The sequence below is a fragment of the Hermetia illucens genome, chromosome 2 (assembly GCF_905115235.1).
Source record: "Hermetia illucens chromosome 2, iHerIll2.2.curated.20191125, whole genome shotgun sequence".
Classification (NCBI taxonomy): Eukaryota; Metazoa; Arthropoda; class Insecta; order Diptera; family Stratiomyidae; genus Hermetia; species Hermetia illucens.
Genome location: NC_051850.1, coordinates 72,136,737 through 72,162,541, shown reverse-complemented (window position 1 = coordinate 72,162,541; position 25,805 = coordinate 72,136,737). Strand labels below are relative to the sequence as shown.

The following is a 25,805-nucleotide window of genomic DNA, read 5'->3' as shown; positions in this document are numbered from 1 at the left end:
GGCCCAAAGAGCCCAAAGTAGAAATGTCGGCTAGCGAAGCGAAACCGAAGGAAAATAAGAAGGGTGGTTGAACTAAGGTCGTAACCAAAAGAAGGAACAAGAAACCAAAGGTGCGAATTCGCCCGACGGCAATTGTAATCTGCGGGAAAAGAAATTTGACGTAAGCGGAATTACTGCAAAAGGCAAAATCTGACCCTGACCTGAAAGACCTAGGTGGAAATGTCAACAGAATCCGGAGGACCCAGAAAGGGGATCTCATGTTTGAGCTGAAAAACTCCAGGGTGGGAAAAACTGACCGCTTTCGTAACCAAGTTATGCACTCACTTGGGAAGAATGTCGCGCTTCGTTGTCAAGAACATGAAATCTATATACAGTGCAAGGATCTCGAGGAGCTAACATCCAGAAGAGAAATCTGCACTGTCTTGAACCAACAATTCAATTGGGAAGAACGCAGCGAAGAATTTACTTAGAGCCTAAGAATGGCAGTATGGGCGTGCGGTCGTCAAGCCATACAATACAACATAGGTCAGGCGACTAGCGGCTTTGTATGGGCAAAAATAGGCTACACTTCGCCGAGCCTCACGCTGCCTAAGGTTGAAGACCTGTTAGACGATCTTGTTCACGACGCAAGGGGACGAGGTCTAAAGGTGATAGCCGGTGACTTTAATGCATGGGTCATCGAGTGAAGCAGCAAAGAGACTAACGCAAGGAGGCGGTGTTTATTAGAAGCATTCGCCCAATTGGATGTAGTTCTAGCCAATGAAGGTGATGTAAGCACTTATCGGCAAGGGGATCTGATTGAATTGTAGATTTGACTTACCTTGCGCTGGCACATGACATGTCCTGGCAAGTTAGCGAGGGCTCCACGTATACCGGCCACCAGGGAATCACGTTTCAATTAAGAACGAAACCACAAGGCACTGTTTGTGGTCACAAAGCATCTCAAGGACGCTGAGTTGTACCCAAGCGAAGCAATCAGTGTTGCTAAGGCTTGGTTAAAGAGTGCTGGAGTGGTACTCGTGGAGGAAAAGACAGAAATGGTCCTCTACACTAAGCGGCTCAAGAGAAATTACGCCTGCATTAGAATCGAAAATCGCATCATCACTTCCAAGCGGCCCATCAAATACTTGGGGGGTGGTGATAGATGGAAAACTCAATTTCAAACAGCACGTATGATGCCGAACGTAGGAGGACCGCGGCACTTTCAGGCTGCTCATAGCCAGGGTGGTGAGTTCTATCTAGTTGTATGTAGTCCCAGTTTGGAGAAAGGCTCTGTATGTTTTAGGCAATTTAACTGAGTACGGTCTATAGAAGAACAACCTTAATGGTATGTTCTGCCTTCAGGACCGTCTCCGATGATGCAGTGTTCGCTATCTCGGGAATGACGTCGATTGACATCCTGGCAACCGTGATGATGAACATTAATAAAACCAGGTCCACCTCTCCATTATCGTAAGTGAAAAAAAAAAGCCGAAAGGGAGAGATCCATAAGGAGATAGCAACAGCGATGGGACCAGTCAGAAAAAGGTCATTGGATTTACAGTTTGCTTCCTTCCATCGGGAAGTGGCTGGAGAAAAAGCATGGACAGATTAATTATAATCTTACCCAGTTTCTCACAGGCCATGAAGGATACCGTCAATACCTGTACAGATTTAAATTGGACTCCTCGCCTAATTGCGACCGGGTCCCAGATGACATAGCGCACGTATTCTTCCAATGTTCTAGGTTCGTGGAAGAAAAAAGGAACCTAGGTGAAGTGCTGTCCCCAGAAAATTTTGTCCGGTCCGGTATGCTATCAGTTCCATGATCACAGTATTCCAGGATAAACTGCGAAAAGCAGAAGAAGTGCGGAAGGCGCGGTTACGAACCCTGCGGCTGGACGAAAGGAGACCTAGCTAAAATAAGCTAACTCCGCCCTATGATGCAATACCTAAAGGCTGTTCCACGGGGTAGAGCGAGAGTCGGGGGTGGTTTTAGTGGGTAAAAATCCTAGATTTTTGGTGTGCCCAGGCCAGAGTCTTTCGAAGATTTCCACCTCTTTTTTTTAAAAAAAAGACAGACAGACGCGCAGACAGACATCGAACCGATTCTGATAAGGTTTTGTTTCGCACAAAACCTTAAAAACGCAATGAAGCTATGAAGTTGTTTTGAATAATACGTGTTGTTATTGTCCCTCCAATCTCCTTCCACGGTTGGTTTGTTTTTATTGCTACTATTTGCGTAGTATAAATCGTAGTGTGGCCGGATGACTCAAGCGGTGAGAGCGCTGGCCTGTCGCAGCGGAAGTTCGCGGTACAAATATCACTGGTAGCAGAGGGGTTGGACCACATTGCCTCCTACAATGTACTGCACATCAGCTTGGCTTCCACAACACCTACAAGATGACAACAATGGAAAAGTATTTCTTGTTCTCGTTTGGAAGATAAACAAGTCGGGAAACCGAAAGATGGACGCTTCAGGTATGAAAGGTTTTGTGTATTTCTTTTATAAAGACATTTGAGTGTGAATTTGTCCTATTAGTACGTAACACGTAATATACGCATATATTATGCGAGAATATCCACTTTCGGGTGATATTGACATTCAAAATCTTGAATTCCAAAAGAAGTGAAAATTTGATCTATTATAACTTTGTCAGTAATAGTGTGATTTCCACCAAACTTAGTAGGATGAAGCTCTGTATTATAGCCATGATGCTTGGAGGAGGGGGAATTTAAGAGGATTCTGCTGCCATTTATTGAAAATTATAGTAATATACTATTACTAACTTTATTTGAAGGGATATCGGTATAAAAGGTATTTTGGGGCCTAACCACCACACCATGTATCATAGATTGCTGATTTTTTTCAGAATTTTTGCTTGGGCAGTTTCTGAGAATGGCCCCGTTAAATAAATTACAACTTTCGACCCCCCGAACTCCCCGTCTTTCCAACAAATGTCAAAAGTAAGACGAGCTTTTGAAAGCACTAATCGAGACCTTTCATTTGATACCCCACATGAAGAGCTTTTGAAAGTACTAATCCAGACCTTTCATTTGATACTCCACATGACTATATTCGACGTAAAATGATGTAACTCACTGTACGTGTGAGCGATTGTAAATGGATATTCCACGGGAGTGAGCGAGGACCTTTTATTTTTCAAAAGTTTACTTCCATTTATGAAGCAATTTCCATAAACACAAAAACTACGTATATGAAATGAAAACTAAAATGTAATTCTGAAACAATCAGAACAGGCCTCAATACCTCCACCATCACACACTTCTTGGGGTTCTTTTGATGATTCGGCTTCTTCTGCAGATAGAGTTTTAAATATTAATAATTACTAATATTATCACATTAATTTATGTGTAGATTTATGTAATGTAAAATTAAATGCGCCTATCTTACAGTTACACCAAATCTTTCTTGGTTCCTAAAAGGCTTTTTTCTGCTTATATAATGAAATTCCCCACATTTTTCGGTAATTTATTAATTTCATATACGCCGATTCTCCTCTTTTTGACAAACACTTTCCTTTTAAGGAAAGTATTTTTTCCCAAAAATAAACGGTGTATTTTTGCAGACAGCATAATTTAATTTTTAAACAAGTACACTTTGGGTACTTTTTCACTACTGAGTATACACATGTATTATGATCACGCTGTGCTACGATGCGTTCTCAATTTGCGAATTTAATGTTCAATTGCGCTTACACTTTCATTGCATAATATATGCTACGCTGTGCTACGTTCCGCTACGCTTTTAATCTGCCCTGGACCTTAAGCTAAATAGATTATTATTGTCCATTGATCTGAATATTCTGATGCTTATTTATTTTGGGACTGGGGTGCCTGTACAATCGAGTTACAACAGATGAAAAATTTGCACTTCGTTCGTTCGGGGTTCGTTTGGAGCTTAATTTATATGTATGTTTGCTATATTATTTAAATTGTTAGGATAACACAAGCAGCTGTGCTTGTGTCAGACAAATGCCTGTGACTGTCTCGGATATCGAACAAACATATGAGTGTGTCTACGCCTGGCAAATTTTCCTATATGAACCGTCCACTGGCCACTTACGGAATCATCATCATCAACGGCGCAACAACCGGTATCCGGTCTAGGCCTGCCTTAATAAGGAACTCCCGACATCCCGGTTTTGCGCCGAGGTCCACCAATTCGATATCCCTAAAAGCTGTCTGGCGTCCTGACCCACGCCATCGCTCCATCTTAGGCAGGGTCTGCCTCGTCTTCTTTTTCTACCATAGATATTGCCCTTATAGACTTTCCGGGTGGGATCATCCTCATCCATACGGATTAAGTGACCCGCCCACCGTAAGCTATTCAGCCGGATTTTATCCACAACCGGACGGTCATAGTATCGCTCATAGATTTCGTCATTGTGTAGGCTACGGAATCGTCCATCCTCATGTAGGGGGCCAAAAATTCTTCGGAGGATTCTTCTCTCGAACGCGGCCAAGAGTTCGCAATTTTTCTTGCTAAGAACCCAAGTTTCCGAGGAATACATGAGGACTGGCAAGATCATAGTCTTGTACAGTAAGAGCTTTGACCCTATGGTGAGACGTTTCGAGCGGAACAGTCTTTGTAAGCTGAAATAGGCTCTGTTGGCTGACAACAACCGTGCGCGGATTTCATCATCGTAGTTGTTATCGGTTGTGATTTTCGACCCTAGATAGGAGAAATTGTCAACGGTCTCAAAGTTGTACTCTCCTACCCTTATTCTTGTTCGTGTTTGTGTTTGACCAGTGCGGTTTGATGTAATATTTATGTATGTATCTTTATGAATTGGGAATATTGGTATACTTATGGGCATTCCAATTCACCATTTCGGCTTGTTAGGCACGGGCTCGTAAGTATGTTTTCTGTATATATGCCCACAAATTGGAAACAAGCGACGTCATTCCCATTTCGGGTCATCTATATGCGAACCGTGGGGGTTTGTTTGCACTTTGTAGTTTGTAAATATATGGTTACATGTCTTGTAACATGTGTCACTCCACTATACACAAACACCACATACCCATAATATGTATGAGTCATTAATATCTTATCTTCACAAAACTTATCTTACTAAACTCAAACCAAATAATGTAAACATTCTCGGTCTAACAGAGGCTAGAATCCATCCATTAGAGATAAGCCACATTTCAATATAAACAAAAACATGACTCAAACGAACATTGAGCGATATCGAATTACAAAAGATGCAACTTTGCAAACTCAGCAACTTGCACCCTTTGTTCACTCAACTATAAATATAAGAGATCTAAGTCTTCAGTCTTAGGCAAACTTTTCAATTAAATAGAGCTTAATCACTCCAAGTAGTTTCCGGTTTTTAAGGTTTTGTGAGAAACAAAACCTTATTAGAATCGAGTCGATGTCTGTCTCTCCGTCTGTCTGTCTGTCCGTCTGGCTGTCTGTATGTCGGTCACAGCCGATTTATTCGGAAACGGCTGGACCGATTGTCACGCAAATTAGTAAGAGTATGTAATCTGCTGTTCCCTTTACATGCAGCAACTGGCGCCATTTTGAATTGAGTGTTAGGGGGGGTTCCCCATATATGTGAAATGAGGCTGCAAAAATGATGGGATATCAAATGAAAGAGCTCAATTAGTACTTTTCGAAACTGGTTCCATATTTGATATTGGGTGAAACAGGGCTCAAAATACGATCCCCAAAAAGCGTAACAGGTCTCGTTCTCAGAACCTACCCAACCCAAAAATCTGAGAAAAATCAATGTGGTGCATCTCTACGAAATCTAGGCCTCAAAATATATCCAGTTCCGATATCTGCACAAATAAAGTTAATAATAGTATATTTCCATATGTTAGAAATTTACCCGGCAACCCCCCTTATGTTCATCCGAGAAGTACAAAATTTGGCATGCGTACAATGAAGAACATAATGCACAATTTGGTCCAGAAGAAAATCCTACTATCATTAACAAAGTTACAGGGGGTAAAGCTTTATCATTTTTTGTGAATTTCGTGCACTCTACAGCCTGCATGACGTCATCGTCACATATCAATTCGACAATACCGCAACGAAATGCGTTCTTCTGAATGGGGTCCGAAACAATCTTTTGTTTTGGTTTTTTAGTCATTTGTATATGAATATCAATTACTCCAAACAGGCGTGTGTGTATGTAGGTATATAGTATATGCGTGTTAATGAACATTGCGGGTAGTGCCTAATTCAGGTAGATATAAGAAGTAAATCGGAGATATGAGTACGATTAATTTATATACGTGCATATATGTGTACAGTATTCGGAAATAGAGAATTTGTTTGTTTAGGGTGAGCGTATATGGCTGTAATATGTACGTATGTATCGTAGTTTGGAAAAATATGAAGGAATATGTTGGATTTGTAGCGTAGGATTTGTGCGGAATTCCGACTTGTTTTATTTTAAAGATCGTGGCAAACTATCTTGTAAAAATTTATGTACATATCTAAGAGCGTGTTCACAGCAAGCCGAAATGACGAATAGAAATGCACATGAATGTATGTCTGTACTGCAACCACAACCGCAATTGTCGAATCTCGCCACGATCAAAATAATTTTAGTCATGTAATAATAATTAAGCCATTTTAAGGTTTCGTTTGCAGAACAAAACCTCATTAAAATAGGTTCAACGCCTGTCTGTTTGTCTGTCTGTCCATCTGTCTGTCTGTGTGTCACACGCACTTTTCTCAGAAAAGGCTACACCGATTAACACGAAATTTGATGAGAAGGTGGCAAATGCGAACGCCCAGACATGCAGTGTGTGATATCCTTTTACGTTGAGATTAAGGTAAGGGGCCCTCCCCATACATGCAAAGGCGGGTGTAACATTTTTTTTAACCGAATATAGTCATGTTGGATAACAAATGAAAGGTCTCGAGTAGTTCTTTTCGAAGCCGGTTTTAGTTTTGGAATCTGTTGGAAAGACCGGGAATGGGAGGGGTAGAAAGTGATGATTTTTTTGACGGACCCATTCTCAAAAACTACCCAACCTAAAATCTGAAAAAATCATGGGGCTGCCTCCATATGGTATCCTGCCTCCAAATACGCTCCATATCGATATCTGCTCAAATTAAGTTAATAATAGTATATTACCGTTATGAATTGCAAACAAAACGTTTCATACCTGAAGCGCCGAGCTTCCGGCTTCCCGACTTGTTATCAGATACTATAATCTCTATCTGAGGCATCCGGATTTACACATTTTGCTTGATCGGAAGATGTTATCTAATTTTCTGTCTTAAGGTCGTCATCCACGTTCAGTTCAATGAAAGCACCATCCACGTTCAGTCCAATAAAAGCATCATCCACGTAACGGTGTGAACATTTATGAAAAATGTTTACCAACGATGAAAACGACACTAACACACTCGCTTGCAGTCTAAATAAACATGAGATTCACTCACTGCCTAAATAGCCTGCGATCATAGATAGAGCGCATCTTTACACACATGAACTGGTTTTTCTTATCTCAGGCGTTACTGACTGGCACAACTGATCGTGGATGACGACCTTCAAGTACCGCGCCCAATGGTTACCACACGGAACACAACGATAGTTTTTTGAAGCAATATTGGCAACGACAAAGTATTGCTTAATGCATTTGAAAGACAAACATTCATATTTTGAACTAATGTTACGCGGCATTATTTGACTAATATGGTAATTACTTCAGTTGTTAATAGCAATTGGCACTTGGCAATTAAAAACAGCGAAATAGGAGTACGTGGTCTGTGGAACTTCACGCGTAATCAGGCTGATGCGGGGGATTCTGCGCCGGCCGTTTTCCTCCTTTGCAGATGTTTCGGGTTGATGCCGTCGTTTTATTGGAATTTGTAGGCAAACTTTTTTTCCAAAATTTACACCATAATCAATCGAGACTGGCAGCCCTGTTATTTGTAGCCATAAATTAGCCGCTAGGCACAACCGCTCTCCCCAACATAATATGTTTGTTTTAAGACGGCAACACTGTTTACGACATCCTCATATAAACATAGTTGTTAGTTATCAGCCCAAACTGCTTATCCTTTAGTAACTGATTTTCGTGCAACTTACTATTGGTCAACTGAAATCGTTCCGCTAATGACCAAACATTTTTAAATTAATTCCACATTGCCGGCCAACATGAGTTTTCAATTGTTATATGATATTTAACCAAATTTTGCGCAAGATTACACGGTACGTACATATGAGCATATAAATTGGACTTTACTAGCCAACTGACGGAATACACATATATGAACATATATACATACGCATGTTTCTGAATCGAGCCTATTACAGCTGAAAAAAATTAAAGTTTCCTAACAAAGAGGCCGTTTCAGCAAAGAAATCCTTCTTTCTATTATAATAAACTCAAAATCTTACCACTATGACGGCGCGATGGCTGAGGGGATAGAACGTCAGTCTCCCAATCTCGCTGCTCTGGGTTCGTATCCCAGTCGTCATGGGTGCCTATGTTAACCTTGTCTTTGCCTTGCTGCTATGAGCTTATCATTGGCACAGTGTTAAATATGATGTTAGTGAAACTAAATTAGAACTGAACCAATTGTTACTTATTGTAATGTGCCCATTGTATCTAATCTACTAAATTATTATTAGTTAAAACATTTTTAAACCAAAAAAATAGTTATCGTTCCGATGCTTGTAGTTCTTCTAAATAAAAATAAAACTAGGTAACTTCCTCCTACTACAATATATTTTAATAGTTGGTAAATACGTAGAAGAAGAGAAAGAAAGAGAAAGGAGAAGGAGAAAGGAGGAAGCTAGTTTTATTTTTATTTTTATACCAGTTAGCTGCTGCACAAACGGTAAACAACATCGAGAGTAACAGCAACTACGATTCCATAATTATAGTGTTTATGATTACAATCGTATAATCAAAAATCATGTTCATTTCTGATTATAATCGTAATCATAATCATGGATGCTAGCAACACTGTCATGTCGTTCCAGTTGGGTTGCTCCTTAAGGCTAAGATCCTTACGTTCAAAACGCTAAGTTGTTGAATAAGATAAGCAAGCTGTCAATCGATTGATCGCGGTCTTCGCGTACACTCTGAGCTACCTATATTTTCTTTACTGCGTGTGAGGTGTGCTCTAAGCAATCGAGTATCATCCACTAATGTACACTGGGTTTCCAGGTTGTGTTTGATATTGGCATTAGTGGTTTCGGAAGGTCGATGATGCGCATCGCATCATCACATCTACAGGCACGAAAAGCACGTTTTATCTGATGCTAATTTTCGTAGTACAGCCGAAAAATATGAACTTTTTGTTGGCGTGTCAGTCTATCATTGATGATTAGCCAAGAAGTACTGAATCAAAATGGCATAAAGGTGTGACACGAATCGCGCATCATCTGTTAAGAAAAACAACCAACCAATCTAAAAAAGGTCTAAATGAATCACCCTTTACATACCGCTTGCTAGAAAACACGTAGCGTAGGCCACAGTTAGATACTAGACAGCTACCACACTGCCCCTTGCCCCTCAAGGGGGGAAATCAGTGCGAGTACACACGATTTCAATTTGTTTTGTCCTTGAACATGAGCGAGATGTAACAAAAATCCGATCAGCTCTGTTTGACATACAGCCCGGACTTGCCAATACATTGGTGAGATCGGCAAGTTTTTGCTTACGCATAAGTGAATACGTGAAACAACTTTTTGCTATATGGGTGAGCACGGCAGTAGTACTAGAATAGCAAAAGCTCACCGATCTCTCTCTTACCAATACGATTTGACGAAGATTATGCCTTTTCCTTGTTTAGGGTCTCTGATGCGTACAGATAAGCTTCTGCAGCACATTCGCAAGTGGGGTCATTTTAGTGTGGGTACTGCCTATAGTATATCTACTGTGGCTTAGGCATCCATCCTCTTGAAGTGTTAGTGTATCTAGTCAAAAATGTATGTTTGCATGTATGTATATTTGTATCCATACAATATATAAAATATATAAACGCTATTGCAACGGAATATAACAATTTCCCATGATTCCCCACAAATATATGCATATGTAATACTTACGTTCACAATCAGTAATGTCGGATAAGTCGGAGTTCTGAATAACCCAAACGTTATTTTTACAAGCCATGTGTAATACTGTTTCTCCAGATGGAAATTTATATCCTTCAAAACACATCACTTTGCAGAAATTATTCGTACATTTAACATGAGCGTTGCTGACATCGTGAAGCCTTTCATTACACTCAGATAAATTCTCAAACGGTTGTTGTTTTCTATTGCCAAATGGCCATCTATAAGTGGAAGATCATAATTTTCTTTTTTACATAGAAATGATTGAATGTTACCCTATATGCGTCTTTGCAAAGAAACCTTGTGCCTTTGTTTTTATACCAGTATACCTGTAATGAAACGAGTATAAAAAAATATGATTAATCAAATTCACAAATAGCCAACACTTCCATCCTGAACAGAGGTAACTCTTCAGTGTTAAACATGGTTACAGTTGTTAGTTGCTTATATTAATTTATAAACATGAGTAGGAATTATGGGGGACGATATCATAAGGTTCCAGCCTAAGCTATTCTTAGTCAAGACAAATTAAGTTCAGTTTAGTGGGGGAGTCACAGCTCCAAGCACTCAGACCTTTGTTACGCCTATTGTACTATCCACAGAGCCTCATCAATGGCCTCTCGCCTACGACGTTCGCAGGCTTTCGCAAACCTTAGAACATTCTTCAGAGACAGAGAACGCACAGATTTTTCAGTGAAGAAAACCTTAGCAAGGTATCTTCATTTGAGGTCTGAATAAAAATGCCGCTTTACTGGCGCCGGGTTCTTTCACCTACAGAAATTCAAATTTCTCCAATCTTCGCAATTTCCTCCTTCCGAGTGAACGTGACAGTAGATAGCCGGATGCCTAAAGTCGGTTCTGGCCCCACAATTGTGGATATAGAACCTTGGCGAGCGAGTCTGGGAGCTTCCTCATTACCAGCGATGCTTGATTGCCAGCGATGCTTGATTTTTTAGCGCTGATAATGTCGCCCGACTGTCAGAACAGGTTCGAATGATGCGATCCCTCCATTTTTCTCCCCCTGGAATATGGTTGTCATTTTTTTAAGTGGTCGAGCCAGTTCCATAATCGGATTCCCCGAGAACACTCCTACACTCGATCCGTCTTCCATGACTGACCCGTCAGTGAAGATTGTTAAGTCTGTAATCCCAAAAGACTCGTGGCCATTTTTCTCCTTTGGAAATTACGACAGAATATGTCTTTTCAAAAACGAATCTTGAAATCATATGACCGGCCGGCATCAGAGCCACCTGATGTTTCCCGAGGAATTTCCAGATGAACCATGACCGCATGATTGGGCGCCTTTCTATGTGCCAATAGTATCAATCTAATATGTATCGTTAACTGCTTCCCGTTTGCCCTCCAAATGAATGTGGGGTAAATTTAGGATTGCTTCTAGTGGCGCGGTCGGGGTACTATTCATTGCTCCAGTAATGAATAGCAACCGAGCCTCTGAATCTTCGTCAGAAACTTGCGGCTGTTAGCAAAGCTCAATCTCGGCCACCAGACGATGCATGCATACATTAAAATGGGTTTTATTATGGATGTATACGTCCAATGAATCCGTTTTGGTGAAAGTCTTGCCTATCGAAGTCCAGCAGCACTAGAGCAATTTGCATGATTTTGGGCTTGCACGCTAACTTGAAGTCGAAAAGTACTTGAGTATTTGATTGTTTGTACCAGCTAGGTTTCCGCCCTTGCTAATGGGGGTAGCGTGTATTTGTTATTGAACATAACTAGTCCTGCCTTCCTACCGTTCATTGTGATTCCAATATGGACGCGCCAACTGTGGATCATATGCAGTATTGCTTTCAAGCGGTCACATGCTATATAAGTAGGGGATCTACGTTAATTTGCAAAATTTTTTTTTATGATTGGCAATTAGTGTAAAGATTTTATTCCCGCGATAACGACGATAGTCATGAGCAGGCAGGTTACAGGTCTTTGTATTAAGTAGTTGCTAGAAAGCATCAGGTCGACCTGTCAATGGTGGCTCGTATAATGGTGAACTTCATCAGCTGGTCATCAAATTGCTCGACTTCTTTAATGGCATCACGGAAACTCTGAGAGATGGCAATGCCAACACCATACATAGTGTGTGTCTACCAAAATAGAGAAGTTTATAGTTATTTTTACGGTGTTCGCATTCCATGTCGCAGCTTTTGACACCGCACCATTGAGTGTAACTGTAGAGCGCAAATATAGCCCCTATCACGGGACCTATTATCAAGAGAGATCAGGCAGGATTTAGCATATTGGAGTAACTCCAACTGTATCTCTTTTCCTGAACTCAGTACTTTATATCTGTATTACCGAAGATAGTACAAAGGACGTTGCCTCAAAACCAATTCCTTTATCTGGTTTTGAGACAAACCTGTTAAGTAAATAACATGGTTGAGTTAGACAATGTTTTTAGTAGTATCCGTAGCAAAATGAAAAAAGATAAATAGTATAGCTATTATTCTTCATTATACTAAATCATAATAATTATAATACGCATGTACATAGGTTATATACCTATGAACTGAACTTTAAAAGAGCACAATGGATGCAATCCGTTATGTTGTGTCTTCTTATCATAAGAAAATTTCTATAGGACTCAAATCAGAACGGTGTGGAATATATGTAAGCCCATATGTGCAAGTTCAGTTCGAGTATCAGAAAGTCATGTTAGTGACCACCATATAACATTCTAATTTCACTCTAAATGGGTGTCCCTTTTTGTCTTTAAAAAATTAAAGACCAATATTGCTCGCCTCTGTACTGCAGGTCATGAAGTCACTTAACCCGAATATAGAGGTCTGCGAGGACTGAGTTTCAGACTTGTTGAACTCCGTTACCGGTAACTTTGCTCCTTTGCTCAGGTGACATCAGCGTCATCCGAAAACAAAAGTTTGTTCAGTGTTGAAAAACGTCAGTTCCTTGGTTAAATAGTTGAAGCTTATGAGTGACGCTTATGACTTTCATTCAATTGAATTTTGAGAAGGTACAATTTTGAATCATTATTCAAAAAACTGACTAGTGAGGATCAATGAACATTAAAATCCTTCAATAAAAGCAGAAATGTTCGAATTACCACGAACTAGCTGATTTAGATTTCTTGCTGACTCTGGTAACGCGAATTTCAGTTGATTCAATATTGAACCATTGTTTTTAAACTTTTCAATCCATTTTGGAATGAGGGACACTTGCGTTTTCATTTAGCTCTGCGCTGTAGCCACCGAATAGTGGCTTTTACAAAGCACTTATATATAGAGCACCCAATCTGCTCCCGAGAAATACTCTGTACGAACCCAATTCCTTGAAATCAAGCAATTGATTGACTACCACCATACACAATAAGCTGAACAATTATAAACTTTCTTTCGAAACACTTTGTCTAATTGAAGTAAACTGACAGAGTTGACTAAAATCAGAATCACTGATTACGTGATTACGATTTAAACTTCATGATTACATGATTGTAGTCGCAATCGTAATTTCGTGATTACGATTAAAAGTAGTCTGCTTCCTTTTTTTAGTCTTTGCCCCGTTCACAATGCCTGACCTGGATGCAGGTGCGAGGCTTTCAAATCACTATCCAGCTTATCAAGTCATCTTTGCTTTGCCCGGCCTTTTGGTCGTTTACCATGGACTTCGATGTTCAGACCAATCTTGGCGAATGAATTCTTATTAGACGCGGTTCATTGTCTTTTATAGCCCGCCAAAATTCAGAACCGTAGAGTGCGACAGAACGGACGGCATTGCAAAAACACCAGTAGTGAAACGCCACTTCATCCAGGTTGGGCTAAACTGTGAAGCAATTTCACAATGCAGTTCTCCATTGACTGATAAACTTTGACCCGAGATATTTGAATCACTCAGTTCTTGTCAGGTCATTACCATTAATAGTGATAGTGCCTAGTTTAGTTTTTATTGAGATTCAATCTGAGACTGTGTTGCGTGTGCTGATCATTCCATTTTTTAACAAGTTGCTTGAGATCGCTTTTGCTATTAGACGTTAAGCAAACATCATCTTAACGTTAAGAAAACATCATCTTTCTTGCCAGTCAGATCGTTTTATTAGACCAAGGAACCGAGGAAGAGGGTTTTGAAAAAAGACTAGTCAACGTAGGTTCTAGAGTGTGTTTTTGACGAAGTTTTTTTTGTGAACTTCGGTGGTGAACTGGACAGGGTGAAAGCGCAATCACTTATGGGAGGAGGGGACGTAACAGGGAAGAAGATCAGATTAAGTGGTACAGAAGATGTTGAGTGCTTGGTCACAGGTTAATGGAGAGAAGAGGGGAACCCAGTTGATTGCCGGCGGGGTTATGTTCAGACCTTCGAAGTTCGCATTACGAAAGTTAAAATTTGTATATATCTTACATTTACCTACAATTCGTGTTTCGACTTAGTAATCATAAAACCATTGTACATTACACTTTTTTTAAATTCGACATAAAATACATTCTTCCGGCAAGTAAGTATATCGTATCAAATCTCTTTCTAGCACACGCCGGATGGGCATTTTCGAGTAAACACAAAATATTGTATAAAAATCACAATCACAAATTAATGCGATAAGTTGTAATCGGGAAGCTGGCAGAAACGCTGCCAAAATAAATCTTTAAAATTTTAAATATTTGTTTTTTTTTATGAAAAGGGTTAGTGCATAACCCTTAATAGGCGCAGTCGATTCTAACGGCGGGGCGGAAAGTGCAATTCGTTCGTTCGTTCGTGACAAAATTATTTCAGTTCGAAAACTTTCTGACGGTTTATCGGGATCCTTGCGTTTTCATTGAGCGTGATAGCGTAAGGAATAGATTGAGAAGTAAAAACAGAAATCTAAACCGGTCAAGTAATAGTGATAGAACGGAAAATATAAGTGCAAGTGCAACTAATATTAATATAATTTGTGATTTTTTCAATGAATATGATTCAAATCCCACTAATCTCGCGTAATAATTCTAATAATATGGCACAAGGAGAAACTACAGTCACGACAGTTGACATCTTCAACTCGCCATAAAGCAAAATTCGATGGAAATCCGCGTCTTCTTTCCGATTTTCTCGACAATGTCGAAGAAATCTTTTCATTAACATTACCCACTAGCGGAACGCCATACGGGCAATTGCTTTTAAGAGCAATTCGTAACAAAATCGTAGGGCCCGCTAATGAGGTCTTAAATATGTTTGGTACTCCATTGATTTGGGACTCAATAAAAGAGAACTTTACTCTGCATTACGCAGATAAAAGGAATGAAACCTCCCTCATAAGAGACGTATATGAACCGGACAATATAACAACTCAGTAGAAAATTTGTACGGAGAAATCGTAGAGTTACTCTCCAGTATGAACAACCACTTAAACATACACGAAATTGACAATAATGTGCGCAGTGCGAAAAAATCGGTTTATGCAGAAATGTGACTTAACACCTTTCTTTCCAGCTTGAGAGAAACACTTGATTCCAAGTTTCGTGCCATGAAATCTGGCAGCAGCATACGCCTGTTGCATAAAAGGACAAAACATCTTTTACTCTAAATCTAGTGTCAGATCACTAAAATTCAAAACTAGTGAGCCTCTGAAACAATAGTGGCAGTTTCCTAGTGTTCTACACTAAATATCCGTTTTTTAAAGAAAATTGTTAAAAGAAAGTTTCGAGGTTATTATTAGTATACTTTTATTGATTAAATATGAAAAATGCAACCAACTAATTTTGTCCGCTTTTTGGATCAAATACCCCTATGTGAGACGGTGTCGCCTAATACATATACCATTTACGATTGGCACAAAAACATAAAGTGGCACTGATTCTTTAATTCAAATCATAGTTCATGAAAGGTAGTGAAAACATCGAAATTGCTCAAATAACCTTATGTGCTTGGCAGCATATAGACACAGCCAGGCAGCGGCGTCTTAGAACCCGAGGCTACGCGGGCGCTCGATGAAGTAGCGGCTTGAGGGAACAGATTAGATGGGGATTTGCAAACCGCATGTTGAATCGACCCTAAAGTCGCCGTGTGTTTATGTCATGTGTAGTGTTCAAAGGGTAGTATAGGTCTCAGGGCGAAACGTGGATTGGTACCCACGATGGAGCATAAAACCTGGGAAATGCCTGCTGAACCAACACCAACAGCTCTACTACCAAACCCTATCTCCACCTCCACGTGGTGACCGCTGGGAGCTCTTTCGTAACGAAAAGCTGCAGACGGAGAAGGATGAAGGCTCCCGCGCCTAAAAACGAGACAAACTGTACCAACTGGTCCTCCAGGTTGGGGGTTGGGTAGGGCTGACAACCCTACATGGAAACCCGAGACTGCAGAGTCGAAGAAGGATACCTTCTACGAGGCAGTAGAACGAACCCTCGAAGTCTGTCCCAGATACGATATTAAAATCATACTTGGGGATTTTAACAGCCAAGTAGGGAAGGAGCCCGTATTCAGGCGATACGTTGGCTCCCATAGCTTACACGAAAAAACAAATGATAACGGACTGCGGATTATTCAATTAGCAGGGTCACACGAAATGGTTGTTGGAAGTACCTGGTTTGCGCGGAAAGCGGTCCACAAACATACGTGGGCCTCTCCAGACGGGACGATTTTCAACCAAATTGAGGACAGCGAATCAATGCCTGACGATTGGCAACGAATCATTATCTATCTCATGCATAAAAAAGGGAGATATCACACAGTGCAGCAATTATAGAGGTATCACGTTGCTGAGTACCATCTATAAGATATTCTCCGCTATCTTGCAGGGCCGGATAGCCCCATACGCCCAGAACATCATTGGCCCATACCAAAGAGGCTTCACTCCAGGCAAATCAGCAACAGATCAGATTTTCTCTCTGTGGCAAACGATGGAAAAACTGTGGAATATGGACACCAGTTGCACCATCTGTTCATCGACTTTAAAGCCGCCTATGATAGCATAGCCAGGGTAAAACTGTACACGGCATAAGAGAATTCGGTATCCGCACAAAATTAATAGGACTGACTAGGCTGATCCTGACCAATGTGCGAGGCCAGATAAAAGCAGCAGGATCACTCTCAAGACCATTCGACATCAACAACGGTCTACGACAAGGAGATGCCCTATCATGCGTCTTCTTTAACTTGGCCCTCGAGAAAGCAGTCCGTGATGCTGAAGTAAATGCAAGAGGTACGATTCTCTTCAAGTCCACCCAACTACTGGCCTATGCTGACGACATCGACATCATGGGAAGAACCACCCGAGACGTACAAACTGCCTTCATCCAGATCGAGTAGGCGGCACAAGATCTTGGACTGCACATCAATGAAGGCAAGACAAAATATATGGTGGTAACGTCAGCACCGAAGACGAATCAACCAACAACATCAAACCGCACTGGTCAAACACGAAGAAGAATAAGGATAGGAGAATACAACTTCGAGACCGTTGATAATTTCTCCTATCTAGCGTCAAAAATCACAACCGATAACAGCTACGATGATGAAATCCGCACACGGTTGTTGTCAGCCAACAGAGCCTATTCCAGGTTACAAAGACTGTTCCGCTCGAAACGCCTCACCATAGGGTCAAAGCTCTTACTGTACAAGACTATGATCTTGCCAATCCTCATGTATTCCTCGGAAACTTGGGTTCTTAGCAAGAAAAATTGCGAACTCTTAGCCGCGTTGGAGATAAGAATCCTTCGAAGAATTTTTGGCCCCCCACAATGACGAAATCTATGAGCGATACTATGACCGTCCGGTTGTGGATAAAATCTGGCTGAATAGGTTACGGTGGGCGGGTCACTTAACTCGTATGGATGAGGATGATCCCGCCCGAAAAGTCTATAAGGGCAATATCTATGGTAGAAAAAGAAGACGAGGCAGACCCTGCCTAAGATGGAGCAATGGCGTAGGTCAGGACGCCAGACAGCTTTTAGGGATATCGAATTGGTGGACTTCGGCGCAAAACCGGGATATCTTGAGTTCCTTATTCAGGCAGGCCTAGACCGGATACCGGTTGTTGCGCCGTTGATGATGATGATGAATTGCATTAGATAGCGTGGTTCCGCAGCGGGCGTTATAGCGATAGCTAATGTTCGATGTGAATTTTGCACGAATGTCTTCGAGCCCAGAGGGTATCCCCAAACCTTTGGCGTGGAAGGTCATATCACAGCACGCAGCCGAAAAACATGGAGCGAATAGATTCCGGCTCCTCTCAAATAGGACACAGAGTGATATAAATTGGCAAGGAGTTTGCCACAATAAATATGAAAATGGGTTGAATACACTTACCCATGGGATGCTAACGAAGAAAAATTCGGGAAACCGGAAGCTAGACGCTTCAGATATGAAGAGTTTTGTGTATTTCTTTTGTAAAGAGATTTGAGTGTGCATTTGTCCCATTAGTATATAGCACGTAATATATGCATATATTATATGAGAATATTGACTTTCAGAGGATATTGACATTCAAAGTTTTGAATTTGTACAGAAGAGACAGCTTTGACCTACCATAACGTTGTTAGTAATAGTGCAATTTTCACCAAGTTTGGTAGGATCATGCTCTGTGCTGTAGCATACATTACTGCATTTTCGTGGTTCTAGCAGGAACTTAAGGAGGTTTTCCTGTTAATTACTAAAAATTATAGTAATGTATTATTATTAACTGGCCTGAGCACCATACTAGGGCAACCTCTTGACTTTTTTCAGATTTTTCGGCTAAGTAGTTTTTGAGAATGGATCCGTTAAAGAAACGATCATTTTCAATCCCCCGCACTCCTCACCATTCCAACAAATGTCGAAACTAAGACCGGCTTCGAAAAGTACTAACCTTTAATTTAATACCCTACATAACTATATTTGATAAATAAAAATTTACACCCCCCTTTTGCATGTATGGGGACCCTCCCTTAAATTCGACGTAAAAGGATATAACTCACTATATGCGTGAGCGTCATAGTTCCCACCTTTCTGCCAAATTTGGTGTCAATCCCTACAACCCTCCCCGAGAAAAATACGTGTGACGTACAGACGGACAGGAGATGTGTGATATGTTCAGGCGCAGCGCTAGAGTATTGAGATCGCCGACAGGGAAAAGTGGAGGAGATCGGATATTGGAACGCACACCAACTACAAGTGTAACGAAAAACTCGGCAGCAATCGGCGTTAATGCTGTAAATGATCAGGAAAAAGACGCATTTGCAAAGTTAGGGGAGATGATTTTGAGTCTGATGGAGTCCCCGACACAACGTGCATGGCGAAATAAAAAGCCAAGTGCGTGTTTTCAGACCGATGTATTTTGAAGCACAAAACGAGCTACACTGATCAAAGAAAAAAAGGTACAGTAGAAATGGCAACACAAACGTCCTCAAAATCAATACACCTGATAGGAAATCAGAGTAGAGCTGATAATCTAGCAGTGGATCGCCTTCATTAAAAGGAAATAGCAGGGCCCCGCAAACGGCATAGGGACACTAATATAGAATCCCCAGAGCGGACTCCAAAGCGCAAGAAGGGCAAAGTACAACAAGTGCAATCAACAGACTTTCCCGGTGAAAGTCTAGCAAATTATCAGGAGATACGCGTCAGTGACTCTACTTGGACTAAAGTAGAGCGTAAAAGTAGGCTACAAAAGAGGTCGCGGCCCGATGCGCTGATTATAAAATCAACAAGCAACCTGACATATGAAGGAATCTTGCGGAAAGTGAAAACAGACAGTTCTCTCTTGGACTTGGGTGAACACGTGAACCGTATAAGACGCAACTAGAAAGGCGATTTGCTCCTTGAGCTTAGGTCAGGGGAGAGTAAGTCCCACGATCTACATAAGAAGATCGAGTCGTCACTGGGCAAAGTAGCGGAGGTAAAGGTGAGCCAGGACTCAATACTGATTGAATGCAAGGAGCTAGATGAGATCACCACAAAAGTGGAGATTTGCGAGGTCTTAAAGATTCAACTCGGGCTATATTCGATCCTTGAGCCCAATGTGATAAGGCTCCGAAAAGCATATGGTGGTACACAGACGGCTATTATTTTTGGCAAAATACGCGTCGGCTGGATCAACTGATACAATATTACCAAAGGGGTGTTTCAAATGCCTGGAGTTTGGGCACATCCCCCCGAAGATGTGGAGAAAAAGGCATATTGCTAAAGAGCGCAATGCGAATCCTAGATGCCTGCTATACAGAGAAACAGAGGAGGGTAATGTCGATCATATCACAGGCAGTTGCAGATGACCGGCGTTTAAAAAGGCAATTTCAGCTTTTCGTAAATGAAATTCCTACAGCTGAATTTAAACCATTGCCCGGCAGTTCAGAAGCTACTCTCTCAAAGCGTGCTGGAACATGAAATTTGCGTTGCCATTATATGCAAGTATTACAAAGACTTCCACAGTGGTGTTTTTGTATTAGACAGAAGCGGAAAAGCGGAAATCTGGACTTGCGGAAACCGAGCGATCGAAAATACGAGCAATAGGATAGCAGACGGATTCACACGAGCTAAGGTAGGCGGCATTCACATATTCAGCTGCTACACTGCGCCTAGCCTCACGCTAGATGAATTCATACTGATGGTTAAAAATTAGCTTCCGAAGCAAGCCGCCACAACCGAATAATAATAGCTGGCGATTTTAAGCCGAAAGTTGGGGTAGAGGCCGCATAATGCTCGAAGTACTTTCACGTCTGAACGTAGTTCTGGCAAATACTGGCGGCGTCAATACTATTCGGAGACGGGATATGGGATTGGTGATAAACCCTATGTTTGTTAGCGATACATTATCTAAGGATCTCCAGTGGCAGGTGAGCGAGGAATATACGCGCAGTGACTATCAGGCTATCATCTTCCAGTTGGAGCGTACGACAGGAGCAAAGCGAATCAAGAACACTGTAGTATCGGGTTGGACATCCAAAAAACTTGATGAAGAAATGTTTGAGGAAATACTTGTGCAGGAAGCGATGCCGGTGGGAAATGCACGAGAAAAGGTGGCGCAGGTCCTTGAAAAGATACAAAAAGCGTGTGATGCTTTCATGCCCCGCCACACGGTACTCAAAAAACGAATGCCCAACTTCTGGTGGAATGCTGAAATCGAAGAACTTCGTAAAGTTTGCCTTAAAGCCAGAAGACACAGCCAACATAGCAGAAACCGGTCTGAGTCTGAAGAGTTGCACAACCAATATAAGAAGGCAAGGAAAGAATTGCAAGCAGCCATTTCTAGAAGTAAAACTGAATACTTCAAGAGGTTACTCAAGGAGGCGAACTTCCACCCGTGGGGAGGTGCATACAAGGCACTTATGGCAACAATCAAGGGAAAGCACTCACCGGCGATCATCAACCCTGATTTGCTGCGGGATATCATTAGCACTCTCTTCCCACAAGTTTCAAGTGCATCGAACCTAACCACTATCCAGATAGATCCCGGTGAAATTCTCGAGGTAATCACGAAAGAAGTCTCGGAAGCCGCAAAGAAGATTGCAAAAAATAAAGCCCCAGGTTTAGACGCCATTCCGAATAAAGCACAGTGGCTGTCGAAACAGTTCCAAGGTGGTTCGCTGAAACATTTACGAAGTGCCTCATTTTCCCTAAAGAGTGGAGGAAACAAAAGCTTGTGCTAATCCCGAAGCCAAATAAACCTTTGGGTCATCCTTTGTCTTATAGACCTATATGCCTGCTAAACGGCATCGGCAAACTTTTCGAACGGGTCATCTTCGATAGGCTTGTACCAATCACAGAAAAGGAGGGTCGTCTCTCAGACAGGCAGTTCGGATTCCGAAAGACAAGATCTACTGTCAATGCCATCAGCACGGTGTCGGAAATTGCGGAAAACCAACGGAGGCCAATAAATCTTACGCGGTAGTTACTCTCGACGTGAAGAATGCCTTTAATACGTCAAATGGAGCAAAATAATTGCAGCTTTACCTAAATTGGGCGCTGCTAAATACCTGGTGCACATAGTCCTGGAATTCCTTTGGGAGAGGATATTGTGTTACGATTCGGACGACAACAACCTGCGGGATTCCACGAGGATCAGTCCTCTGTCCTCTCACGTGGATAATAATGTATGACGGAATTTTAAAGTTGGAACTACCCACATTGGCTTCACAGACGATATCGGAGTAACTATCGTGGCTCAAGATATTGATGAGATCGAGGTACTCACAACCGAGGCAATTTTCGAAATCAGATCTTGGCTAGAGGAAGTTGGTCTGTCGCTCGCGGAGCATAAAATCGAGGTAGTCTTGATTACCAAGCGAAGGAAGTAGACGTCGATAAAGATCAGGATTGGTGACAACGTCATACAGTCGCAGCCAACGCTTAAATACCAAGGAGTCATGGTTGACCACAGACTGAAATTCAAGTCCCATCTTGAAGATTTAGCAACCAAGGCTTCCGGAGTGGCTACATTGTTGGCAAGAATGTCACCAAATATAGGTGGTCCTAGGCAAAGCCGTCGGCTCCTGATCTCGAGTGTTGTTAGCTCCATCTTTATGCAGCTCCAGTCTGGGCACCGTCTTTGAAGGTAGAAGCAAACAGAAGAAAAATCGCAGCCCCATACCAATTGAGTGCATTGCGAACGTCATGCGCTTACCGTACAACTTCAGATGAAGCAGCTTGTGTGATAACAGGCATGATCCCCATCGACATCTCGGCAAACGAGAGTCGACGCCTCTATGACTCATAATATGCGAGTGCGGCGAGTCCTATACAAATCGTCGGCAATTGGCACGAACTAAATCTATTTTGGAATGGCAAAAAAGATGGGATGATTCTCCTAAAGATGTCTCTAAATGGATCAAGCGAAAGAACGGTGCGATTAGTTACCACCTAACTCAATTCCTAAGCGGCCACGGAGGGTACCGTGCATACTGCCCGACATGCTTGATGATTCCGGAAGATGCAGAGCATGTTGTTTTTGGTGTGGTTCGCCGCACACAGAGCGTGTAATCGTAATCTCGCTGTTTAATTCATATGTATATATATAACAAGTTGGGAAACCGGAAGCTGAATGCTTCAGGTTATCAAGATTTTGTGTCTTTGCATGTAACGAATTTTGTGTGTGCAGCTACTCCATTTGTAAGGAAATAAAAATTCTTTGGAAGATAATACATTAACACATTCATCCTAAATATCCATATATGCGGATGATTACGCAATTGAATATCCCCTTGTATTTCGAGTATTAATACGTTATACATATCTTGCCACTCACTCAATACACGATTTTCTCCTAACCATGTCTGCAACTGATTTACAGAAAACCAAATATATAAAGCTAAATAACTCTGAATCCGCCATCCACTTGATGGCGAACCTCTCTCTCTCTCTCTCTTAAATTGGTCCGGTACACCATCAAGTGAATGGACGACCCAGGATTCTCTCCACACAGCTTTTCAGAATACTTCCGTCATATACTCGTTCGTATATGGAGGGTTTTATTTCTTATCAATTTTATAATCGCCGAAATTCGTAGTAAGCATTAGATTGCTCTGGCTGTGGCATCATAACGAATTGCAACTATTCAATGAATTGTAATATTTGAAATGCGAACTTTATTGAAACTATGTATAATATATCAGCTCATTATTTAGAGTGGCCCACTGATGTCCACTGTCCTCTAAAAGATTTTTTGGAACAATCAACAACGATGAGCGGAACTCAGATATTGCTCGCCGGTTATTTCTGTCAAACTTTCCCAATTATTCCAAGATCGTCAGCAATAAGCGAACTGACCGCATTCCTGGAAAGTTGGACATATGTAAACATGGTAAGACTCTCCACCAATATATGTGTGCATTTTATTCAAGATGCTTCTGCACAAACAATTGCCAAACAACTGTTAAATATGGGTGACCTCAAGCTTACGGTTGATCCAACAGTATGCACCACAGGAGATCTCATTCCCACCATACTTTTGTCAATTTCAGTCATCAATGATGGTGATCTCAAAGGAATTTTTTCTCGAACATCTCCAATAACATTAGGAACATTGTGAACGAGTTATCTTAGCTTAGCGAGTGATGATGTCAATCGAATCAATAATTCGATTCAATTGAAAATACAAATAAATTGATATAATGACAGAAGAGGATTAAACTGTCAATTCTTAAGCAACGGCCTCTTATCCAAACTTAAAAAATCAATGATATATGTATAACCCTGACATTTGCAATCTCTAACCCAATGGAACTTGTGGTTTAAGTTTTACTAATGGCAGAGATAATTGCCACGCGACTGAAAGTCAGATACCAGTCGACTCAGCTGTGAATGAGCCGTTAGTCAAATCAGGGTAACAATTTACTGGCGTGCGCAATGTTGACTAAGTTGCATCCTACTGTAATGGTACACTACAGTCTTGAATGAAATGCTCTTAAACACTTGAAAGCCAGTTGCTATTTGCGCTATTCATTTCAACTAACTAGTCAAAGCAGTGAATTGTTGCTCGGCCTCAATCATTACTTTCTTAATACCCTTACCGTTGTGGTACTATTATCAGCTTTCAGCAAATCCGGAAATTCCCATTTAAAGGGGTCATCCCATGTGAAAGCTCCTTTTTTAAGGTTTTGTGTGAAACAAAACAGAATCGAGTCGATGTCTGTCTGTCCGTCTGTCTGTCTCTCGGTCTGTCTGTCGGCTAGATCGATTGTTATGAAAATTGGTGAAAGCGTGTGATCTGTTGTTCCCTTTACATACAGTAAGTGGCACCATTTTGTGTTAAGTCTAAGGGGGGCTCCCCATACATATAAATGGAGGGTGCAACTGGTTCCATATTTTATATCTGGTGAAAAGTAGAGCAGAGGACCTTGAGATGAAGCATCAACAAATGATTTTCACAATCACCTGAAGAACGTTATCATGGATACAGCCACAAGCATACTTGGCCCCAGTCGCAAAAGGAGTCGGAACGGCTGGTTTGACGATGAATGTAAGCTAGCAACGGAACGGAAGAATGCCGCATACCGAGTAATGTTGCATTCTCAGAGAATGCGGGCACGCGCAGAGACTTATCACGAACTCCGTCGAGCGGTAAAGCGACTTCACACACGGAAAAAGGAAGCCTAGGAGAACCAACAAGTCTGTGAACTAGAAAGGTACAGTTTTACCAACAAGCCAGCAGGATGAAGCCTTATACACTTCGATGCTCATCCTGCCTAGAAAAAGAGGGAAATCTGATATCCGACAGAATGGCCATATTGAAGCGATGGGTTGAGTACTTTGATGAGCTACTGAACAACCAGAACCTCGGCGAGTTGGAGGTCCCGCCAACTGAAGACGACGGACAAACACTGCCACCACCAAGTTTAGGAGAAACAGTCCGTGCAATTCATCGGCTAAAAAATCATAAGTCGCCAGGAGCCGATGGAATTACAGCCGAATTGGTTAAATATGGAGGCGACCAGTTACACCAAGTAGTTCATCAACTTGTGCTGAAGGTATGGGACAGCGAATCAATGCCTGACGATTGGCAACGAGGCATTATCTATCTCATGCATAAAAAAGGGAGATATCACACAGTGCAGCAATTATAGAGGTATCACGTTGCTGATTACCATCTATAAGATATTGTCCGCTATCTTGCTAGGCCGGATAGCCCCATACGCCGAGAACATCATTGGCCCATACCAAAGAGGCTTCACTCCAGGCAAATCAGCAACAGATCAGATTTTCTCTCTGCGGCAAGCGATGGAAAAACTGTTGGAATATGGACACCAGTTGCACCATCTGTTCATCGACTTTAAAGCTGCCTATGATAGCATAGCCAGGGTAAAACTGTACACGGCTATAAGAGAATTCGGTATCCCCACAAAATTA

At 41.5% G+C, this 25,805-nt stretch overlaps 1 protein-coding gene across 1 annotated transcript in view; it reads right to left on the bottom strand.

The window, feature by feature from the left end:
• The window catches only part of LOC119650231 (hemocytin), a 456,315-nt gene that overhangs the window by 390,527 nt on the left and 39,983 nt on the right, over positions 1-25,805 (bottom strand). The window contains exons 2-3 of the mRNA XM_038052810.1: positions 10,322-10,375; positions 10,038-10,267 (exon numbers count right to left, since the gene is read on the bottom strand). Of these exons, the coding sequence (XP_037908738.1) occupies positions 10,038-10,267; positions 10,322-10,375 (284 nt within the window). The remainder of the gene's footprint in view (positions 1-10,037; positions 10,268-10,321; positions 10,376-25,805) is intronic.